The sequence below is a fragment of the Varanus komodoensis genome, unplaced genomic scaffold (genome assembly GCF_004798865.1).
Source record: "Varanus komodoensis strain SLA01 unplaced genomic scaffold, ASM479886v1 scaffold7_3, whole genome shotgun sequence".
Classification (NCBI taxonomy): Eukaryota; Metazoa; Chordata; class Lepidosauria; order Squamata; family Varanidae; genus Varanus; species Varanus komodoensis.
This window is the reverse complement of record NW_025336480.1, coordinates 11,650,075-11,666,830: the sequence shown is the minus strand read 5'-3', so window position 1 is coordinate 11,666,830 and position 16,756 is coordinate 11,650,075. Positions and strand designations below refer to the sequence as shown.

General features: G+C 38.4%; 1 protein-coding gene across 1 annotated transcript in view; it reads right to left on the bottom strand.

Moving 5' to 3' along the window:
• Positions 1–16,756, bottom strand: part of DDX46 (DEAD-box helicase 46) — a 36,420-nt gene that overhangs the window by 16,002 nt on the left and 3,662 nt on the right. Inside the window, exons 4-14 of the mRNA XM_044454237.1 lie at positions 16,524–16,664; positions 10,245–10,341; positions 9,780–9,945; positions 8,824–8,975; positions 8,538–8,651; positions 8,241–8,406; positions 7,280–7,400; positions 6,574–6,749; positions 5,468–5,589; positions 2,884–2,962; positions 480–562 (exon numbers count right to left, since the gene is read on the bottom strand). Of these exons, the coding sequence (XP_044310172.1) occupies positions 480–562; positions 2,884–2,962; positions 5,468–5,589; positions 6,574–6,749; positions 7,280–7,400; positions 8,241–8,406; positions 8,538–8,651; positions 8,824–8,975; positions 9,780–9,945; positions 10,245–10,341; positions 16,524–16,664 (1,417 nt within the window). The remainder of the gene's footprint in view (positions 1–479; positions 563–2,883; positions 2,963–5,467; positions 5,590–6,573; positions 6,750–7,279; positions 7,401–8,240; positions 8,407–8,537; positions 8,652–8,823; positions 8,976–9,779; positions 9,946–10,244; positions 10,342–16,523; positions 16,665–16,756) is intronic.

Genomic DNA, 16,756 nt, shown 5'->3' with positions numbered 1-16,756 from the left:
AGTTGAAGATCTGAACAACTACCATCTGCCTGCTCATGTTCCATAGGAGAAAACATTTTCTGCAAGTGTCAATGTTTAAACCAGTGCCAGCCAATCTTTCTTGGTAAGTTTGCCATGTATTAGCTAATACCTTTTAGAGCTCCACACAGTACTCTCCACCTGCTTTCTTGCTGGCTATGTGTGATTGTGCATCTAGTCTCTAGATTTGGGAGCAGGTAGCAGCACAAACAGAAGCACATGCTAGTGAGGCTTGTGAACCCACCTAATCCTGGTTCCTTGAAGCTTATGCCACTTTTGGCATCTGTATCACAGATTAACCGCACATGTTCTGTGCTACATACTGGTTACTGGAAAAAAGAGCACCTTCTGCCAAACCAACAACAGCAGTGCCATTGTAAGGCAGAACTGATTCAAAACACCTTTTCAGCCTGAAGGAAAAAAAACCACCTTGCTATATCTTTGTAATTTCCCATTTTTACCTGAGGCTCAAAGCCCATGTCAAACATTCTATCAGCTTCATCAAGGACAACATATGTCACTCTTCGAAGATTTGTCACCCGGCCTATGGAAAGGAGATAGAAAACAAAGGCAAACAAAAATAAATCTAAATGCTATTTTTCCTCAACAGCAAATGTAAATAAAAATGCTACAGATTTTAAAGAAACATTTTAAAATTATGTTTAGATTAGAAAAAACAGTTCACTAAATGCCTTATCTCTTGCTCCAGAGACAAACTTTTTGGCAAATGTGTACTGATGCACAAGGCTCATTATTTTGTCAAACTCTTCTTTTGCATACCAGTACAGGGCCAGAAAACCTGTAAAATTCAGAAAACAGCCCTCACCAAAACACATCATAAAACTAAGACTGAGGTGAAGCAACGAGCCACATCAGCCATTATCTGTGAGCGCCACCTAGAAAAAAACATATTAGAGATTACAGCGCATGTGTGGAAGGCAAAGTTCAAGTGCTAACTGAAGAAGCCTTATAAAAGTCTCCATGTAGATAATTTAAAATAGGTGATCATTTATGATAGGTTTAACCACACTAAAGGCAATGAGAACTTTTATCACCAATTTCATTAGCATAATATCTCACAATGACTGATAGATTCTAGGCAGCAACAAAAGTGGCACAGACATAATTTAGAAGCAGCATGTTCCATATTTACATACATGGCATAAAACTTTTTTTTTAAAAAACCTCTCCATAAAAAACAGCCATCCTAGTCATAGTGCAGCACAAATGGGCAAATTTTCAGGAGCCAGCCTGTTCCCTTTTGAACAGCCCACGGCTTGTCCAACTGTGGGCTGTTATGTCATCCCAACTGGTCCTTTATCTTGGAACAGTAGGTCCCCGTGTGCAAGCAGAAAGCACTTCCCTGCACGCTGGGTTTGTCACTGATCCAGCCCCAAAGCTGTAGCACCACAAGGCCCCTCTGCTATACCTCACGTGGTAAAGGAGCAGTATGCAATGTGGCAGAGGAGTTGACAACTGTGAAGGAATCGGGAATGCAAAGAGAGACAAGTAAGGAAGTGCTTTCTCTTGCAATCTCATTTGGGATAGAAGAAAGCAGTTTGAGAATTTAACCCATGAAGCCCTGAAAGGTCAAATCTATGGATTAATTTTGAAAATATCATACTATCAAACAGGGTTTAAGAGTTCTTTTGAAATGGTAGCATTACTAACATTTCTATCACTGTGGTTCTTAAAGGGACTTGAGGAAATAGTGAAAACTCCCGACTCCAAGGAGAGTAAAACAGGAAGTTCAGAGATACACTCTAGCCTAAGAGAACAGTGGAGTTCCTCTACAACACAGACAAGAAGACGCCTCCCTTCCACATGATGTTCTAATCCTGAATACACTCCCAAAACACAAGTCACTTCCATTCTACTTTGTGTATATACAGGAGATTCTAGTTTCCCCTCAGCTACTGAAAACTATCAGTTGGAAGGTGGATTGGGTTGCACCTGACTGCAACAAAACATTACTGAATTATCTTCAAAGACAGCACTTTTAAAAAAATCTGGAGGAATAATGCGATTTTAATGCAGTTTGTAAATTAACTATTTCAAAGTAAATGTAAGCTTTATTTCCTTCGTCAAACCTAAATTTATATATGCAGCATGTCAATATCTTAATACTCAAATATTTTAAATTGGCCACATTTTAATAATTAAGTCAACTCTCAGAAGTGGGATGTTATGTGGGAACAGCATTGATGCACCTACCTTTGATGGCTTAGTCTTGGAAGCCCAGTTCTATTATTCTTGAAGGGACTTTTTCCACAGAAGTCAAATGTCAACAGTTTAGTAGAGGTTTTGAAGCACAATATTTAAACAAATCATCAAATATTATCTGACAAGCATGCAACACTGCAATAAAAAAATTTAAAGCTGCAATATCTCAAGTTTAGTTCATTCATTTGTTGTAAGTAGGAAACTTGAGTTATTTAAGAAATTTCCTTTTGTTACATAGAAAACAGAGTGTTTACCTCAATTAAAAATGTAGAGCTAAATTTCTTCAGACAAATAATCATTAAGTTGCATCAATTTCAAAAAGCGCCAAACAGGCAGCATGACTTTTAAATAGATAGAATAACAGTTATCTCAAGTAAGCCAATTCTGAAGTGGAGGTTTAAATCCAAAATTCATATATTTATTCTAAGAAACTCTTCAAGGATTACTATCTTTCAAATATCTTTGAGACCTACATCAAGGGATTGAAAAGAACCACTTCTGTAATTATACACCATATTAGATATCACAGCTTCAATATATGCATTCATTCCAGAAGTCAATTTATTTGGGGGTCGGGGGAGAGTAACCCTGTCAAGTTTATTTCATATATAATAATATTATTAATTGAATTAATCTTCTTACCATTATTAGCTGCTAACATATCAATCATACGGCCAGGTGTGCAAACGATAATTTCAGCACCCCTTTTCAGTTCAGCAATCTGGTTATAGAATAAGATGGTACTTAACATTTATGAAATCAATGGCATTAGAAACACTTCATTTAAATCATTAATTAATATCTAGTATGATTATCTAGCATGAAATGACTCAGCTGGGTAGGGAACCCCTAGACTGAAATCCAGCCCACAGGGACTGTTTCTTTTCTTTCCATCCCATCCCCAAGGAATTGCAGAACACCATGTCTTCCCAGACAGCTCACTCCTTTCCATGCTGTGTGCTTAGGAAGCCCCTTCCTAGCACACAACACCGAGAGAGGGACAGAGAGAGACACAGAGAGAGGCATACACGCCTTGGAGAAACTTATCCTGCTGCAAAGGGGCTGATATACTGGCCACCCCCTTTTGCAAGAAAGTATACGTATTTTCATGGCTTTGCTTTTTGCTTCACAGCTTGTCATTTGTCAGCTGTCAATTTGCAGTATTGATTGCTTAATGTCTATGGCTTCTCTCTACTGAACTTTGATAGGAGAAACTTACCACAACATTAAGCAAGCAGCACTTTTAATTTTGTTCACCCTTATGTGTACACCACTGTGCATTATTATTATTACTGCATTACATATATACCCCACTTTTCTTTCTCTTGCAAGGAACCCAAGGCAGCTTACAAGATCTTGCCCCCCACTCCATTAATCACCACTACAAGAATCTTGTGAAGGAGGTTAGGATGGGAGTCTATGACTGGCCCAAAGTCATCCAGTGAGCTTTATAGCTCAGTGGGGACTACAACCAGGATCTCCCGAGTCCCACTCTAGCACACAAAATACACAAAACATACTCTTACCAGTATGCCACCAAAAATTAATTTTCCATTGATTCACATGTCCTTTTAAATTATCTACCTGCTATCTGGAAATGAATGACTCTCTGGTATCTTTTGGAATGTCTCTAGTGTGCTCACTTCCTATGCTCACTTCCTATAATGCACGATAAAGACCTCACAAGGTTTTTGATATTTAAACAACTGACACACACACACACACACACACACACACACATCTTATAGTAGATATGTACTTGATATCTGGTCACCTTTTGTTGAAACTTACATATAATTGCTAGCAAGCTGTATTTTCACATATACACAATTGCTATGTATTCATTGCTATGGATTATACAAATCTATGTATATTAAAAAGATTAATAAAGGACCAATTGTGAAATCAGTTCTGCAGTAAATGTAAATTAAACAACAAAACTGAAGTTTCATTAACATTTAACCAGAAACTTTGGAATGCTCTCCCCAAGAAGATTTTATGATGATGATGATGATGATGATGATAACATTTCTATGCCGCCCCTTGCCGAAGCCTCGGGGCGGCTTACAACACAATAAGATACATTGAAATACAATAGAACATAATAAATTACCAATAAATACAAAAATACAAAAAATACACTGAGATACAATAATATAAAATTAAAATTAACAGTATAAAATAAGTAAATAAAGAATATAGGAGGAGGAAAGAGAAGGGAGAAGAAGTTGCCCTGGTCAGATCATATATTTTAACAATTAAAATGATGTTTAAATAAAAAGGTCTTTACTTGGCACCAAAAAACCAGTAACGACGGTGCCAGGCAGACCTCTTTGGGGAGTGAATTCCATAGGTTGGGCGCCACCGCAGAGAAAGCCCTCCTCCGAGTACTTACTCTCCTAATTTCTTTCATGGAGGGTTCCCGGAGAAGGGACTCTCCCGCAGATCTCAAGGGGCAGTCGGGCATATACAGACGTAAGCGCTCGTTCAGGTAGCCAGGACCCAAGCCATTTAGAGCTTTATAGGTCATAACCAACACCTTGAATTGGGCCCGGGCTTCAATGGGAAGCCAGTGAAGCTGACGGAGGGCTGGAGTCATGTGAGCATAACGCCCCGTCCCCGTCAGCAACCTGGCAGCTCTATTTTGCACCAATTGAAGTGTTCGGACCGTCTTCAGGGGAAGCCCCACGTAAAGCGCATTACAGAAGTCAAGGCGGGACGTCACCAGCGCGTGTGTCACCGTCGCCAGGCAGTCATACTTCAGGTAGGGGCGCAGCTGATTAATCAGCCGAAGCTGAAGGAAGGCGCTCCTCGCCGCCGCTGTCACCTGAGCTTCCAAAGAAAGCTCCGGGTCGAAGAGTATTTGCCCGGCACCTTCCCTACTTTCTTTCTGGCGCCAGGCTAAGGCCTTCCTTTAAAAGTGTGTGTGTGTGTGTGTGTGTGTGTGTGTAATTAATGCCATAAGACCTTTGTTTTGTATTTTTTGCTTGTATTTTATTGTTATTTTAATGTGTTATTGGTTTTTATTGTACTTTTATCTTGTGGTTCTGAACCGCTCAGAGGTGCTGTGGCACAACTGGATGCACAATTTAAAAATTTTCCAAAATTAATAACCATGTTAGAAAGAAACTTCAAATTTGAAACTTAACAAAAAAGAAAGGCCTTCCAAATTTTGTCCTGGCTGCAATGCAGAGACCATGGGCAAGATACACATTTCATTATGTACCTGTTCACTTATTCCTGTTCCTCCATATACACAAACAACTCTAACCCCAAGTGTCTTGGAGAACTTCTTGCACTCCTTTGTAATCTGCAAAGCCAACTCTCGTGTAGGAGTCATAATGACAGCTGAAAAGAATAAAGATTAGAATTATAATCACAAAACTGCTGACCCTAAAATATGTTTACTAATAAGCAAATACCAACAATTTCATTGCAACCTATTCCCAAATAGTTGGGCTTAGGTGTGGCAATATAGTTCAGTGGCAGAGTAGCTTATTGCATGAAAAAGGTCTCGGGTTCAGTCCCTAGCTTCTCCCTGCAGGGTTGGAATGATCCCTGCCTGGAACCTGGGAGAGTCACTCCCAGTCAATGTCAACAATACTGCACTAGAGTGACCACAGATCTGACTCAGTGTAAATCAGCTTCCTATTTTCCTCTCCTGCAGGATCAGTAAGATTTCCTCTACAAATAAACCTAGTATCTATGATGATATGACTCCCCACCTCTTCATACACAAGAATTTTTTGTACAGTATTCAGATAAAATTCTATTCATCTTTAAGTTATTTGCTACAATTTTAAATAGTGTGTAAAAATAAATATACAAATCTGAGACAGTTTCAAGAAAATTGTTCCTTATTAAGTCATATTTAATTTGTAAATATTTTTTTAGATTTTTAATTGAATTAACTTCTTGAAGAAACCACTTAGCTACTGATTACTTTTAGCAGACATAAGCATATATTAGTTTATAATCTAACCGTAAAATGCATGCACACCCCCCCAGATTTCCCCACAATACATCTGATATACTGAAATTGAAGCTGCCCAGCTGCATCATCTGAATTTATTAAAAAGAGAAAACCAGCATGCAGTTCAGAACAGACTACAGCACATATGAGCTGAAATAAAGCTGAAATAAAATACAAGGAATACTAATCTGAATATACCTGCAAATTGGTGAGCCAGAGCTCTAACATTTTTGGAAACAATAATCAGTAACTGATGTACAGTATGAGAAGGCATTTCCTCACACAGTTCCTTTCCACTTTTTCCTACACACTTAAAACACCATTACACCCCAATTTATGTTCCTATGATGTCACTGTACCTATTGGGCCTTCCCCTTCTTCTAATTGTCTCTGATCCATGATGTGTCTGAACATGGGCAACAGAAAAGCAATGGTTTTTCCACTTCCCGTTTTAGCAATGCCAATTAAATCCCGTCCACTCATAATTGCAGGTATAGCTTGGGCTTGGATAGGGGTGGGTTTGTCATAGCCATGCCTTAAATGAAAAAAGAGATTAGGGTTAGGGTTATATTCACATCAAACTGCATCAGTATTTATTTGCATAATCTGAATATTAAATACAAACAAAAACATAGCACAACAGTTGTATGATTAATGAACAAAGGATATAGCATTGTGTGGTGGAGTGTTGGAACAGGGAACTGGGAGATCCAGGTTTTAGTCCCCACTTGGCCATGAAGCTCACTTGGTGAATTTGGGCCAGTTACTCACTCGCACGACCCAACCTACCTCAGAATGTTGCTATTGTGAGGATAAAATGAAGTAAACAAGAGCTGTAAGTTGCCTTGGGTTCTTCAAGAGGAAAAAAAGATGGGATATAAATGCAATGTAATAATAAGAAGAATAAAATCTCTGAAATACAAGGTTTATAAGGTGGTTTCGTATACAAAGACCCACACAGTCACTATATACTGGGAATATGGACTAACCAACAAGGACATTGTCTAGGATACATAATCACATTCCAAGGCATACAACTTGCATTTTCCTATATTGTTCACTTACTTTTTCAGGGAATTCAGAATTTTCATAGAAATACCACACTGCACCCAGGTTTTGATTGGCTTAGGACATCCTTTACCCTTGACTGTAATTCCTTCCATTTCCATCCTAAATGTATTCACCTCTGCAACACACAATCCAAATTAGTATGCAATTAACTTCCACATAAGTTAATGTACCCTTGTAATATGTTTTGTGAAAACTGGATGTTATTGGCTTTTGCAGCAATGTATTCTCAGAACAGCATATTAAGATGTCTGTAAATGTTTCTAGCATATTTTTATATTGCAAGCATGTCCATATAAAACATAATAATGCATTGATATAGATCTAGAGTGGGGAACATGTGTTAGTGAAATCACAAGAGCCAAACAAGGCAAAGGAGGACTTCCAGTATCCAGGAGTTAGGAATTCATTCTTCTGAACAGTTCCTCACCCTTTCCTGTAGGTAACAGCTGAACAATCTAACATTAGGAATACGTATAGACCAAGATCTTAAGCCTGTGCGGGTAACATCTTCACATGGCACTGTGATTTCTAAGACATACCCCATCTTCTGCAGCCCAAAATTCGTATCCTCAAAAATTACTGCTCTCCCAGAGTTAGCAAACTCTTAACCAGCCTCCAAAGCATCATAAAATGTTAAAAAGAAGAAATTGCAAACATTTTAGAAGACACTGGTTTGGATCCACAGTAGACCTTCGCCAAATGAAGTTTCCTTCCATTTGCAGAAGGGTTGACAATCTAGAAAAGGTTGCAGTTTGTGCAAGAGAAAAAGGGGGCAACTGGTGCAGATTGCACAGTCGTGCACACTGTACTGAACCATCCATTAATCCTCCAGAATAGATGTAGGGGGGAAGACAGAACCCCATGCTTCTGACAGGAGGCTCTACAAGCAGAACCCAGCTTATAAAACTCTGTATCCAGGCACTTAATTGAACATGTTGCTTTGTATTTTTGTTACCTTCTTGACTCATTTTAGCCAGCTCTGGAACTTCAACATAGAAATTTTTCCTGTAAGTCTCATATTCAATCTTCCCGTGATCCACTGGTTCTAGTAACTTCCTATGTTTGGTCTGGTAGCCTGTTAATGCAGTCTGGAGATCAACTTCCTCCTCTTCAGAGGAATACTGTTGAGTTACAAAATCACAAAGACAACTGAAAAATGTGAGCTTATTCCCATGATTAAAATGAAATATTTTCTAAAATACATCCTCTTGGAGTGGGAGTTCATCAGCTAACAGTTCAATATGTTAATTACCTCCATTGCATCTTGGTCATTCACCATGAGTTCTCCTTTTTTCTTTTCGGTCTCTGGAGATGCCTTTTTAGTTTTCACCACAGTTACTACTTTAGTAACTGTTGGCCCAGATTTCTTTAGAAAGAAAAGGTCAAAATTTATTAGAAATTTTACAGAATGTAAACATAAACTTATCTAGTCAGTGATAAGAATTACTCCTCCATACAATAGTTTTGATCACATTTCTTTCAGGTGAAAGCTCAAAATCCTTCTTGAAAAGCTGGATATTAATACAAGAGCAGTTTACCTTTTCACTTCCACCACCACCTTTTACGCTCCTCATATTAAATTTCTTGACCTCTTCCTTTACTTCTTCCATATATGCATCTAATGGATCTAGTTCTTCATCTTCAATTTCATTGCCTTCTTTTTCTCCTTCTGCTGTTTCTTCATCATCATCTAATGGAAACAAGAAGTTCTAAGTAGTACATAGAACCATACTGGGGTACAGCTGAGTGTGCATGTACAAAACATTCTTTCATGCACAAGTGAATTCAAATGTTTTGCTAAGAGAACGGTAAAACAAGTTTCTGCATAAGCAGAAAGCTTGTAATTCCTGTATAATTTGGTTAATAAAATTTGAGAATTCTCATAAATAAGGCATTTATACTTGCATGCATCTTCCTTGAAATTGGTTTCTACAGTATTTTGGACAATTTATTTTTAAGTTTATAACTTTATGGTTTAGAATTTTAACAACTTGGTGTTATTCCTCCTTCTCCATATCAACCTCAAAAACAAAAACAAAAACTGCAGTGTGGTTTGCCACACCAAGCTGTATGCCTCTCAAGAAAGCCAACTCCTCGCACTTCCTGGATTTTTTCACATGCCCTGTATTTTTCTATGCCACCTTCTCCAAAACGCTGAATAATGATGATCGTCAACCCAGTGCTGGTACCATTTTGAGTCTCCACTTGCACACAGATGAACCTTTAGCGTCACAGGACAGGCCCTTCTTAACTATCTTCCCGAAATTGTCCCTTGCATTTTAGTCTTTGAAATTCAGAATTTTAATAGATTATAGCCAGAAGATCTCAAAAGTAAAATGTACACACTTCCCAACTTTTCTCCAGAACTTTAATATTGGACAGGCATTGTACATATGAATTAATTTGGCACATGATTTCCCACATCTTCACTGAGCCAGGTACAACAGCAACACAAAGCCTACTTTCCCCAATGAATTTTGTGAGAAATTAATACCATCATCATCTTCTAAGCTCCATTTCTTCCCCTGCTTCATCTCTTCAATTTCTTTTTTCAGTTCTCCTATATTTTCCATAGCTTTCTTGCGCTGTTCTTCTCTCCATTTTTCTACTCTTTCTTTTCGTTTTCTCATTTCTTCTTCTAATTTGTTCTGATCAAAATTCTATGAGAGAAAAAATAATCAAATGAAAAAATGTGGTTCATTGATATGACTTGTCCTTCTATATGCTTACTACTTTTATATCCAACAATGATTAACCCATTTACCCACAAGAGCTGTCTTTAAGTTCTATTCAATTTTCTGAATCCCCCTAATTCCTGTTTTACAAGTTGGTGTTACACTGACCATTCCCCAGTTCTCCTGTTCAGAAATTGATCATAGGAACATGCATTTGTTAGATATTAGTAAAATATTGTGCTTGCTCTTTAACATCTAAGTACAGAGATAATTAGTGTACATACATTTACATCTTTATCCTTTTCTTCTTCTTTGTCCTCTTTCTCCTTTTTCTTTTCTTTGTTAACTTCCACACCTTCTATCTTTTCTTTAGATCGTGATCTGAAAAACAGTATCAAGAGTGTGTCAGCTTCCTTCAAAAGACCACGGATGACATGAACAGAAATGATTATTGTATTATACTTAGGTCTTATTCAAACCCATTAAGTAAGGGAACATTGGACATGACAGCTTCCCCACCACTCCCCTCCTCTAGGACAACTGCAAGATCAGAAACTTCCACTCCCATTTTTAACTAAATAGTGTTTAGTATTATCTCTAAACCCAAATAAACTGTGACATGTTTTAACTATGCTTGAGAAAAACATTGCTCAGTCGCAAAGTCGTGCCCAACCCTTTGCAACATCTATCCTCCACCATCCCCCAGAGTCCACCCAATCCCACACCCACCTCCCTAGTGACCCCATCCAGCCACCTCAACCTCTGCCATCCCTTTCTCCTTTTGTCCTCAATCATTCCCAGCATTAGGGTCTTTTCTAATGAGTCCTTCCTTCTCATTAGGTGGCCAAGTTTTGAGCTTCAGTTTCAGTATCTATCCTTCCAAAGAACAGTCAGGGTTGATTTCCTTTAGGATTGACTGGTTTGATTTTGAGAAAAATGAGACAACATCAAATAGTGGTTTATGAAGGTAGCTTGTTTCTCTAAGCCACAGTTAAGACTAACCATGGTACAGGGTTCAAAAGCAATGTGATTAACTGAAAACAGAAGTGAAGGAGAAGGCAATCAATGGAAGAGGCAGCCATCAGTGACTGCTAGCCACTACATGCTACCATTGTTATTAGAGATAGTATGTCTGCATAGCAGAACTGCTGAGGAGTCTTGGGCAAGTAGAATTCTTGTACCCATCCTGCTTGAGGAATCCTGTGGACAAACGGTTGTCCCATGTAAACAGAGTGCTGGACTAGATGGGCCATTGGTCTGATCCAACATGGTTTTCATATGTTCTTATCACTTCCAATTTCTTCTCTATGGCTGTGCCAAGAAGCTGGAGTTCATGAATCCAGAGGGTCATGTACACAACTCTAAAATATAGCATATAACTATGTTCAAACCAAACCACTTTTTTGTATTCTGGAAGTAATGACCAGTGTAATTCTACATAGTTAGGCATACTTGTCCATTGATTTCAAACAATTTAGGTGCACAGAATTCTACACGGAAAGAGGTTGTAACATATACAGATATCCCTTGTTTTATTTGCAGATATTGTGTTTTTTTATAAATTGAAGGTTTGTGGCAACCCTGTGTTGAGCAAGTGTTTAGGTGCCATTTTCCCAACAGCATTTGCTCACTTTGTGTCACATTTTGGTAATTCTTGCAGTATTTCAAACTTTTTCATTATTAATATATTTCTGATGGTGATCTGTGATCAGTGTTCTTTGATGTTACTATTGTAATTGATTTGGGATGCTATGAACTGCACCCATGTAAGATGGAAAACTTAATACATGTGCCTTGTATTCTGACTACTCCACTGACTGGTAATTCCTCTGTCTCTTCCCTTCTCCTCAGGCCTCCCTATTCCCTGAGACACAACAATACTGAAATTAGGCCAATTAATAACCCTACAATGGCCTCTAAATGTTTGAGTGAAAGGAAGATTCGTATGTCTCTCACCTTAAATTAAAAGCTAGTATTGATTAAGCTTAATAAAGAAGGCATGTCAAAAGCTGAGATAGACCAAAAGCACCAAACAGTTAGCCAAGCTGTGAATGGTTCTTGCAGGAAATTAAAAGTGCTACTCCAGGAAATACACAAATGATAAGAAAGCAAAACAAACTCTTACTGCTGATATGGAGAAAGTTTTAGTGGTTTGGAAAGATCAGACCAGTCATAAAATTCCCTTAAGACAAAGCCTAATCCAGAACAAGGCCCTGATTCGCTTCAATTCTATGAAGGCTGAGAGAGGTGAAGAATCTGTGGAAGAAAAGTTTGAAGCTAGCAGGCATTGGTTCATGAGCTTTAAGGAAAGAAATTGTCTCCTTATTATAAAAGCATAAGGTAAAGCAGCAAGTACTGATGTAGAAGCTGCAGCAATTTATTCAGAAGATCTAGCTAAGGTAGTTAATGAAGGTGGCTGGACTAAACAACAGATTTTCAATGTAAATGAAACAGTATTATACTGGGAGAATATGCCATCTAGGACTTTCATAGCTAGAGAGAAGAAGCCAATGCTTGCCTTCAAAGCTTCAATGACAGGTTAACTCTCGTTAGGAGCTAATGCAGCTACTAACTAAATTGAAGCCAATGCTCATTTACCATTTCAAAAATCCTAGGGCCCTTAAAAATTACGCTAAATCTAATCTGCTTGTGCTCTATAAATGAAAAAAAACAAAGGCTGGATGGCAGCACATCTGTCTACAACACGGTTTACTGAATATTTTAAGCCCACTGCTGAGACCTACTACTCCGAAAAAAATAACCCTTTCAAAATATTACTGCTCATTGACAATGCATTTGGTCCAACTCTCATGGATAACTGTGACAGATTCAAGACTTCAGTGAAAGAACTAACTGCAGATGTGGTGAAAATAGCAATAGAAGTAGAATTAGAAGTGGAGCCTGAAGATGTGAGTGAATTGCTACAATCTCATGATAGAACTTTTGACAGGTGAGGAGTTGCTTCTTATGGATGAGCAAAGAAAGTGGTTTCCTTTGACAGAATCTACCCCTAGTGAAGATGGTTGAAATGACAATGGAGGATATAGAATATTACATAATCTTAGTTAATAAAACAGCAGCTGGGTTTGAGAGGACTGACTCCAATTTTGAAATAAGTTCTACTGTGGTTAAAATGCTATCAAATAGCATCACATGCTACAGAGAAATCTTTCATGAAAGGAAGAGTCAATCAATGTGGCATGTTGCCTTATTTTAAGAAATTGCCACAGCTGCCCCAACCTTCAGCAACTATCATCCTGATCAGTCAGCAGCCATCAACATCAAGGCAAGACTCTCCACAAGCAAAAAGATTATGACTTGTTGAAGGCTCAGGGGATGTTTAGCATTTTTAGCAATCAAGTATTTTCTAATTAAGCTATGTATTCTTTTAGACATAATGCTACTGCACACTTAATAGATTACAGTACAGTGTAAGCAAATTTTATGAGCACTGGAAGACCAAAAATAAATTGTGTATTTATTCTTTGCAATATTCACTTTACTGCAGGAGTCTGGAACTGAGCACACAGGATTGCTGAGGTATGCCTGTACTATCTATCTGTTCGGAAGTATATATCACTAAGTTCAGTGGGACTTTCCTTCAAGTAAGCATGCACAAGATAATTGCTATAAACCAGGATCCAGGGCATACACAAGCACTAGGGTTTTTCAGCCCCCCACAAAGCTGCTCCCAATGCTCAAAAAATATTACAAACTAGTGTTCTGTGGGACCTACAGAGCTTCATAGTAGTAAGAAAAAATGAGCTGCCTCACTCATCAGATGCCTCTTTAGATTCCACACTTAATTTCATGTGTATCTATTTCATAGACATATAATTACATATGTATAGCATCCCTAAGACTCTGTTTTGTGTATGTGTTATCTGAGACAAAGAAACAAATCTGGTTTAAGATCTGGCAAAAATTCCAAGAACAAACCCTGCTACTCTTTGGGGCCTCACTTGTGGCACTGCCAATACTAGTGACACAAGCTAGTGTGGTGTAGTGGCTAAGAGCATGGGTCTGGAACTCAGGTGATTTGGGTTCTAGTCCCCAGCCAACTGGGTGACTTTGGGCCAGTCACAGACTCTCAGCCAAAGTTACCTCACAAGGTTGTTGATGTGGGGATAAGACTGAGAGCAGGAGGAGGAGAATTATGTAAGCCACTTTGAGTTTGTTTTAAGGAGAAAGTAGGGTATAAATTAAATAAATAACAGCTCCTCCACAAGTGACCAAGCACTACTTACAAAGGAAACATTACTGTTTCGCCATCATTTTTTTTTAGCCCCAGAAAATTGCACAAATGTTTTTGTTGATGAACATCTTGATGGGTCTGTGACCAAAGACTGATTGTTGATGAAGATGATGATAATACTGTCTTCTGCAAGTGTGCATTTACGGCTGTCCAATTTGCCTAGTCCTGCCTGCTCAACTTCCTTGTGTGTTTCAGCTAGCAAATGAAACAAGGAGGTAGCATCCGTATCAGAGAAGGAAAATGGCAAGGCAGCACTGCATATAGATAACCCAGCTGCCAACTGAGAAGTACCAGTAAAGGAGGAGAGGCAGCGAAAGTAATTGCATGGTGTGGGAAATATCTCCCCAGAGCAATGTAATCCTCTCCATTTTGAATTGTTGCACGATAGTTCTCAGTGCCCTCCATTTTTACAACAATTCCCCAGATCTTCAACCACTCCAGAAAAAGGAAGTATTCATCCCCCTACCTTTTTGCAGCTGCTTTTCAGAGCATTTATTGCTGCAGTTATTGTGGTTCCCTGGCAGTTCTAAAACAATTCAGAAATATATGCAAATTGAATGGCTGGGAAGTAAATGAAGGGGAGATTTGCACACCTGCAGTAACTACTCTGAAAAGCTAATGCAAAAAATATAGGTGTGACTTATCTCCCCTTTCTGCAGTAACTAGAGACTTAAGCAAGAACTGAAAAGGTACAGGGCACTTAGAACTTGAAACCACAATCTATAATTGAATTGTTATCCCAGGTTCCGACAACACAAGTCGTTACGGTGACTCAAACAACCCCTAGAAAAACCATGTTTGTAACCTGGGAACTGCCTGTAAGTTTTCCATGCTTAATTACCTTGCTACTTAAAAATATGGGAAAAGGAATTGGAAAAACATGCAGAAACAAAAGTGTTTGATTAAATAGATGAACTGCTGAATGAAAACACTGAACGTTTAAAACTAAAGGGCATGGGAGAACTCCCAGAAAAGTGAAGAAACAACACCAAAGCCTGGTAGGAAAGTGATGACCAAACATTTACTATCAATATTAAAATTAATTTAATGAGGTATTACATTCACAGCTTGAGATGTAAACCACCAAAATATTCACGGTTTTTTCTAGCACAACTATGCAAAAAAATCAGATAAAACAAACATAACAGCAGAACTGTGGAATGTTCCATTCTGCAATGTGATAAAGCACTTTCAAAAATAGTGACTCACCATCGATCTTGACAAATTAAAAAAGGATAGGAGCTCCACATTTAATATATCTCAACAGTTAATTTTTTAAAACCTTTCAAACCTCAAAATTCAGTCTTCAACCCCAATGGTGGTAAAGTTACCACCAGAAATGTGGAATGCAAGAGAGAGGTGAGAGGGAAATAGAACATACGGACAATGAACAATACACAACAAAAGGGACATGTTCCCCACAATTTTCCCCAGCTACAACAGCTCTTCTCCTGCTTCTACTCATTCCACTTCTTGTCTTCTAACTCCTCAAACACAAGTCTCTTTACGAAACCTTTCATCACTGCTGTCACTGAGAACAATGTGATGCAGCTGCAAAAAGGGCAAATGCTATTTTGGGATGCATTAATAGAATTATTACTTCCAAACCACAAGCAGTAGTGATCCCCTATATACCTCACTAGTCAGACCTCATCTGGAATACTGTGTCCAGTTCTGGGCACCAAGATTTAGGAAAGAAGCAGAAAAATTAGAAAGGGTCCAGAGAAGGACAAGAAAAATGATTCAGGGTTTGCGAACACTGCCCTATGAGGACAGAGAGTACTGGGTATGTTCAGCTTCGGGAAGACTGAGGGGGGAAATGATACCACTCTATAAGTACCTCAAGGTTATTATTTATTCAAAATATTTATTTAATGTTTTTCTTAGCCAACTTCCAAGACTGCAATCTTCCTGAGCTGGCATAGAATACAAGCTATACAATTCAATATCAAAGTGTTGTTAATTTCAGGTTAAGTTAGGGGTCCTCTGGCTTTTCAGAATTTTATAGACTGCACATTTTGCAAAATTATTTCATTGCTTTGGAATGCATTGGTTGCCCTACTGACCCCAATCAAATTCAAACAAAAAGTCTGTATTTCTGTAACTCTCTCAGACAAACTGTTTACATTGCTACTGCATGACAGCATCAAAGGTCTGGTCACTGCTGACAAGACTAAGTACACATGTACAAAAACATTGCAAAAGCAGAAAAGACTTTGTGTATGTTTAATCCACAATAATCTACCATAACTTTGGCTATTCTCTTAAGGCATTTGTATAAAATGGTGCCTATCAATATTTCAATTACCTGTTTTCTACTTTTTTGTTCTTGCCAGGGCTGGAAGATCGGGACCTTCTCCCTCTGCTTCGGCTTCTGGATCTTCTTCTCTCTCGACTACGGGATCGTCTCCTCTCCCTGCTTCGTTCCCTCTCTCTGCTTCTTGAACGCCTATGCAAAAGAAGATTTGGGGTTATACTATAAATGAAATATTTTGTGGTTTAAAGAAACTTCATCCACCAGAGAAAAAGCAGAAAGTCTTC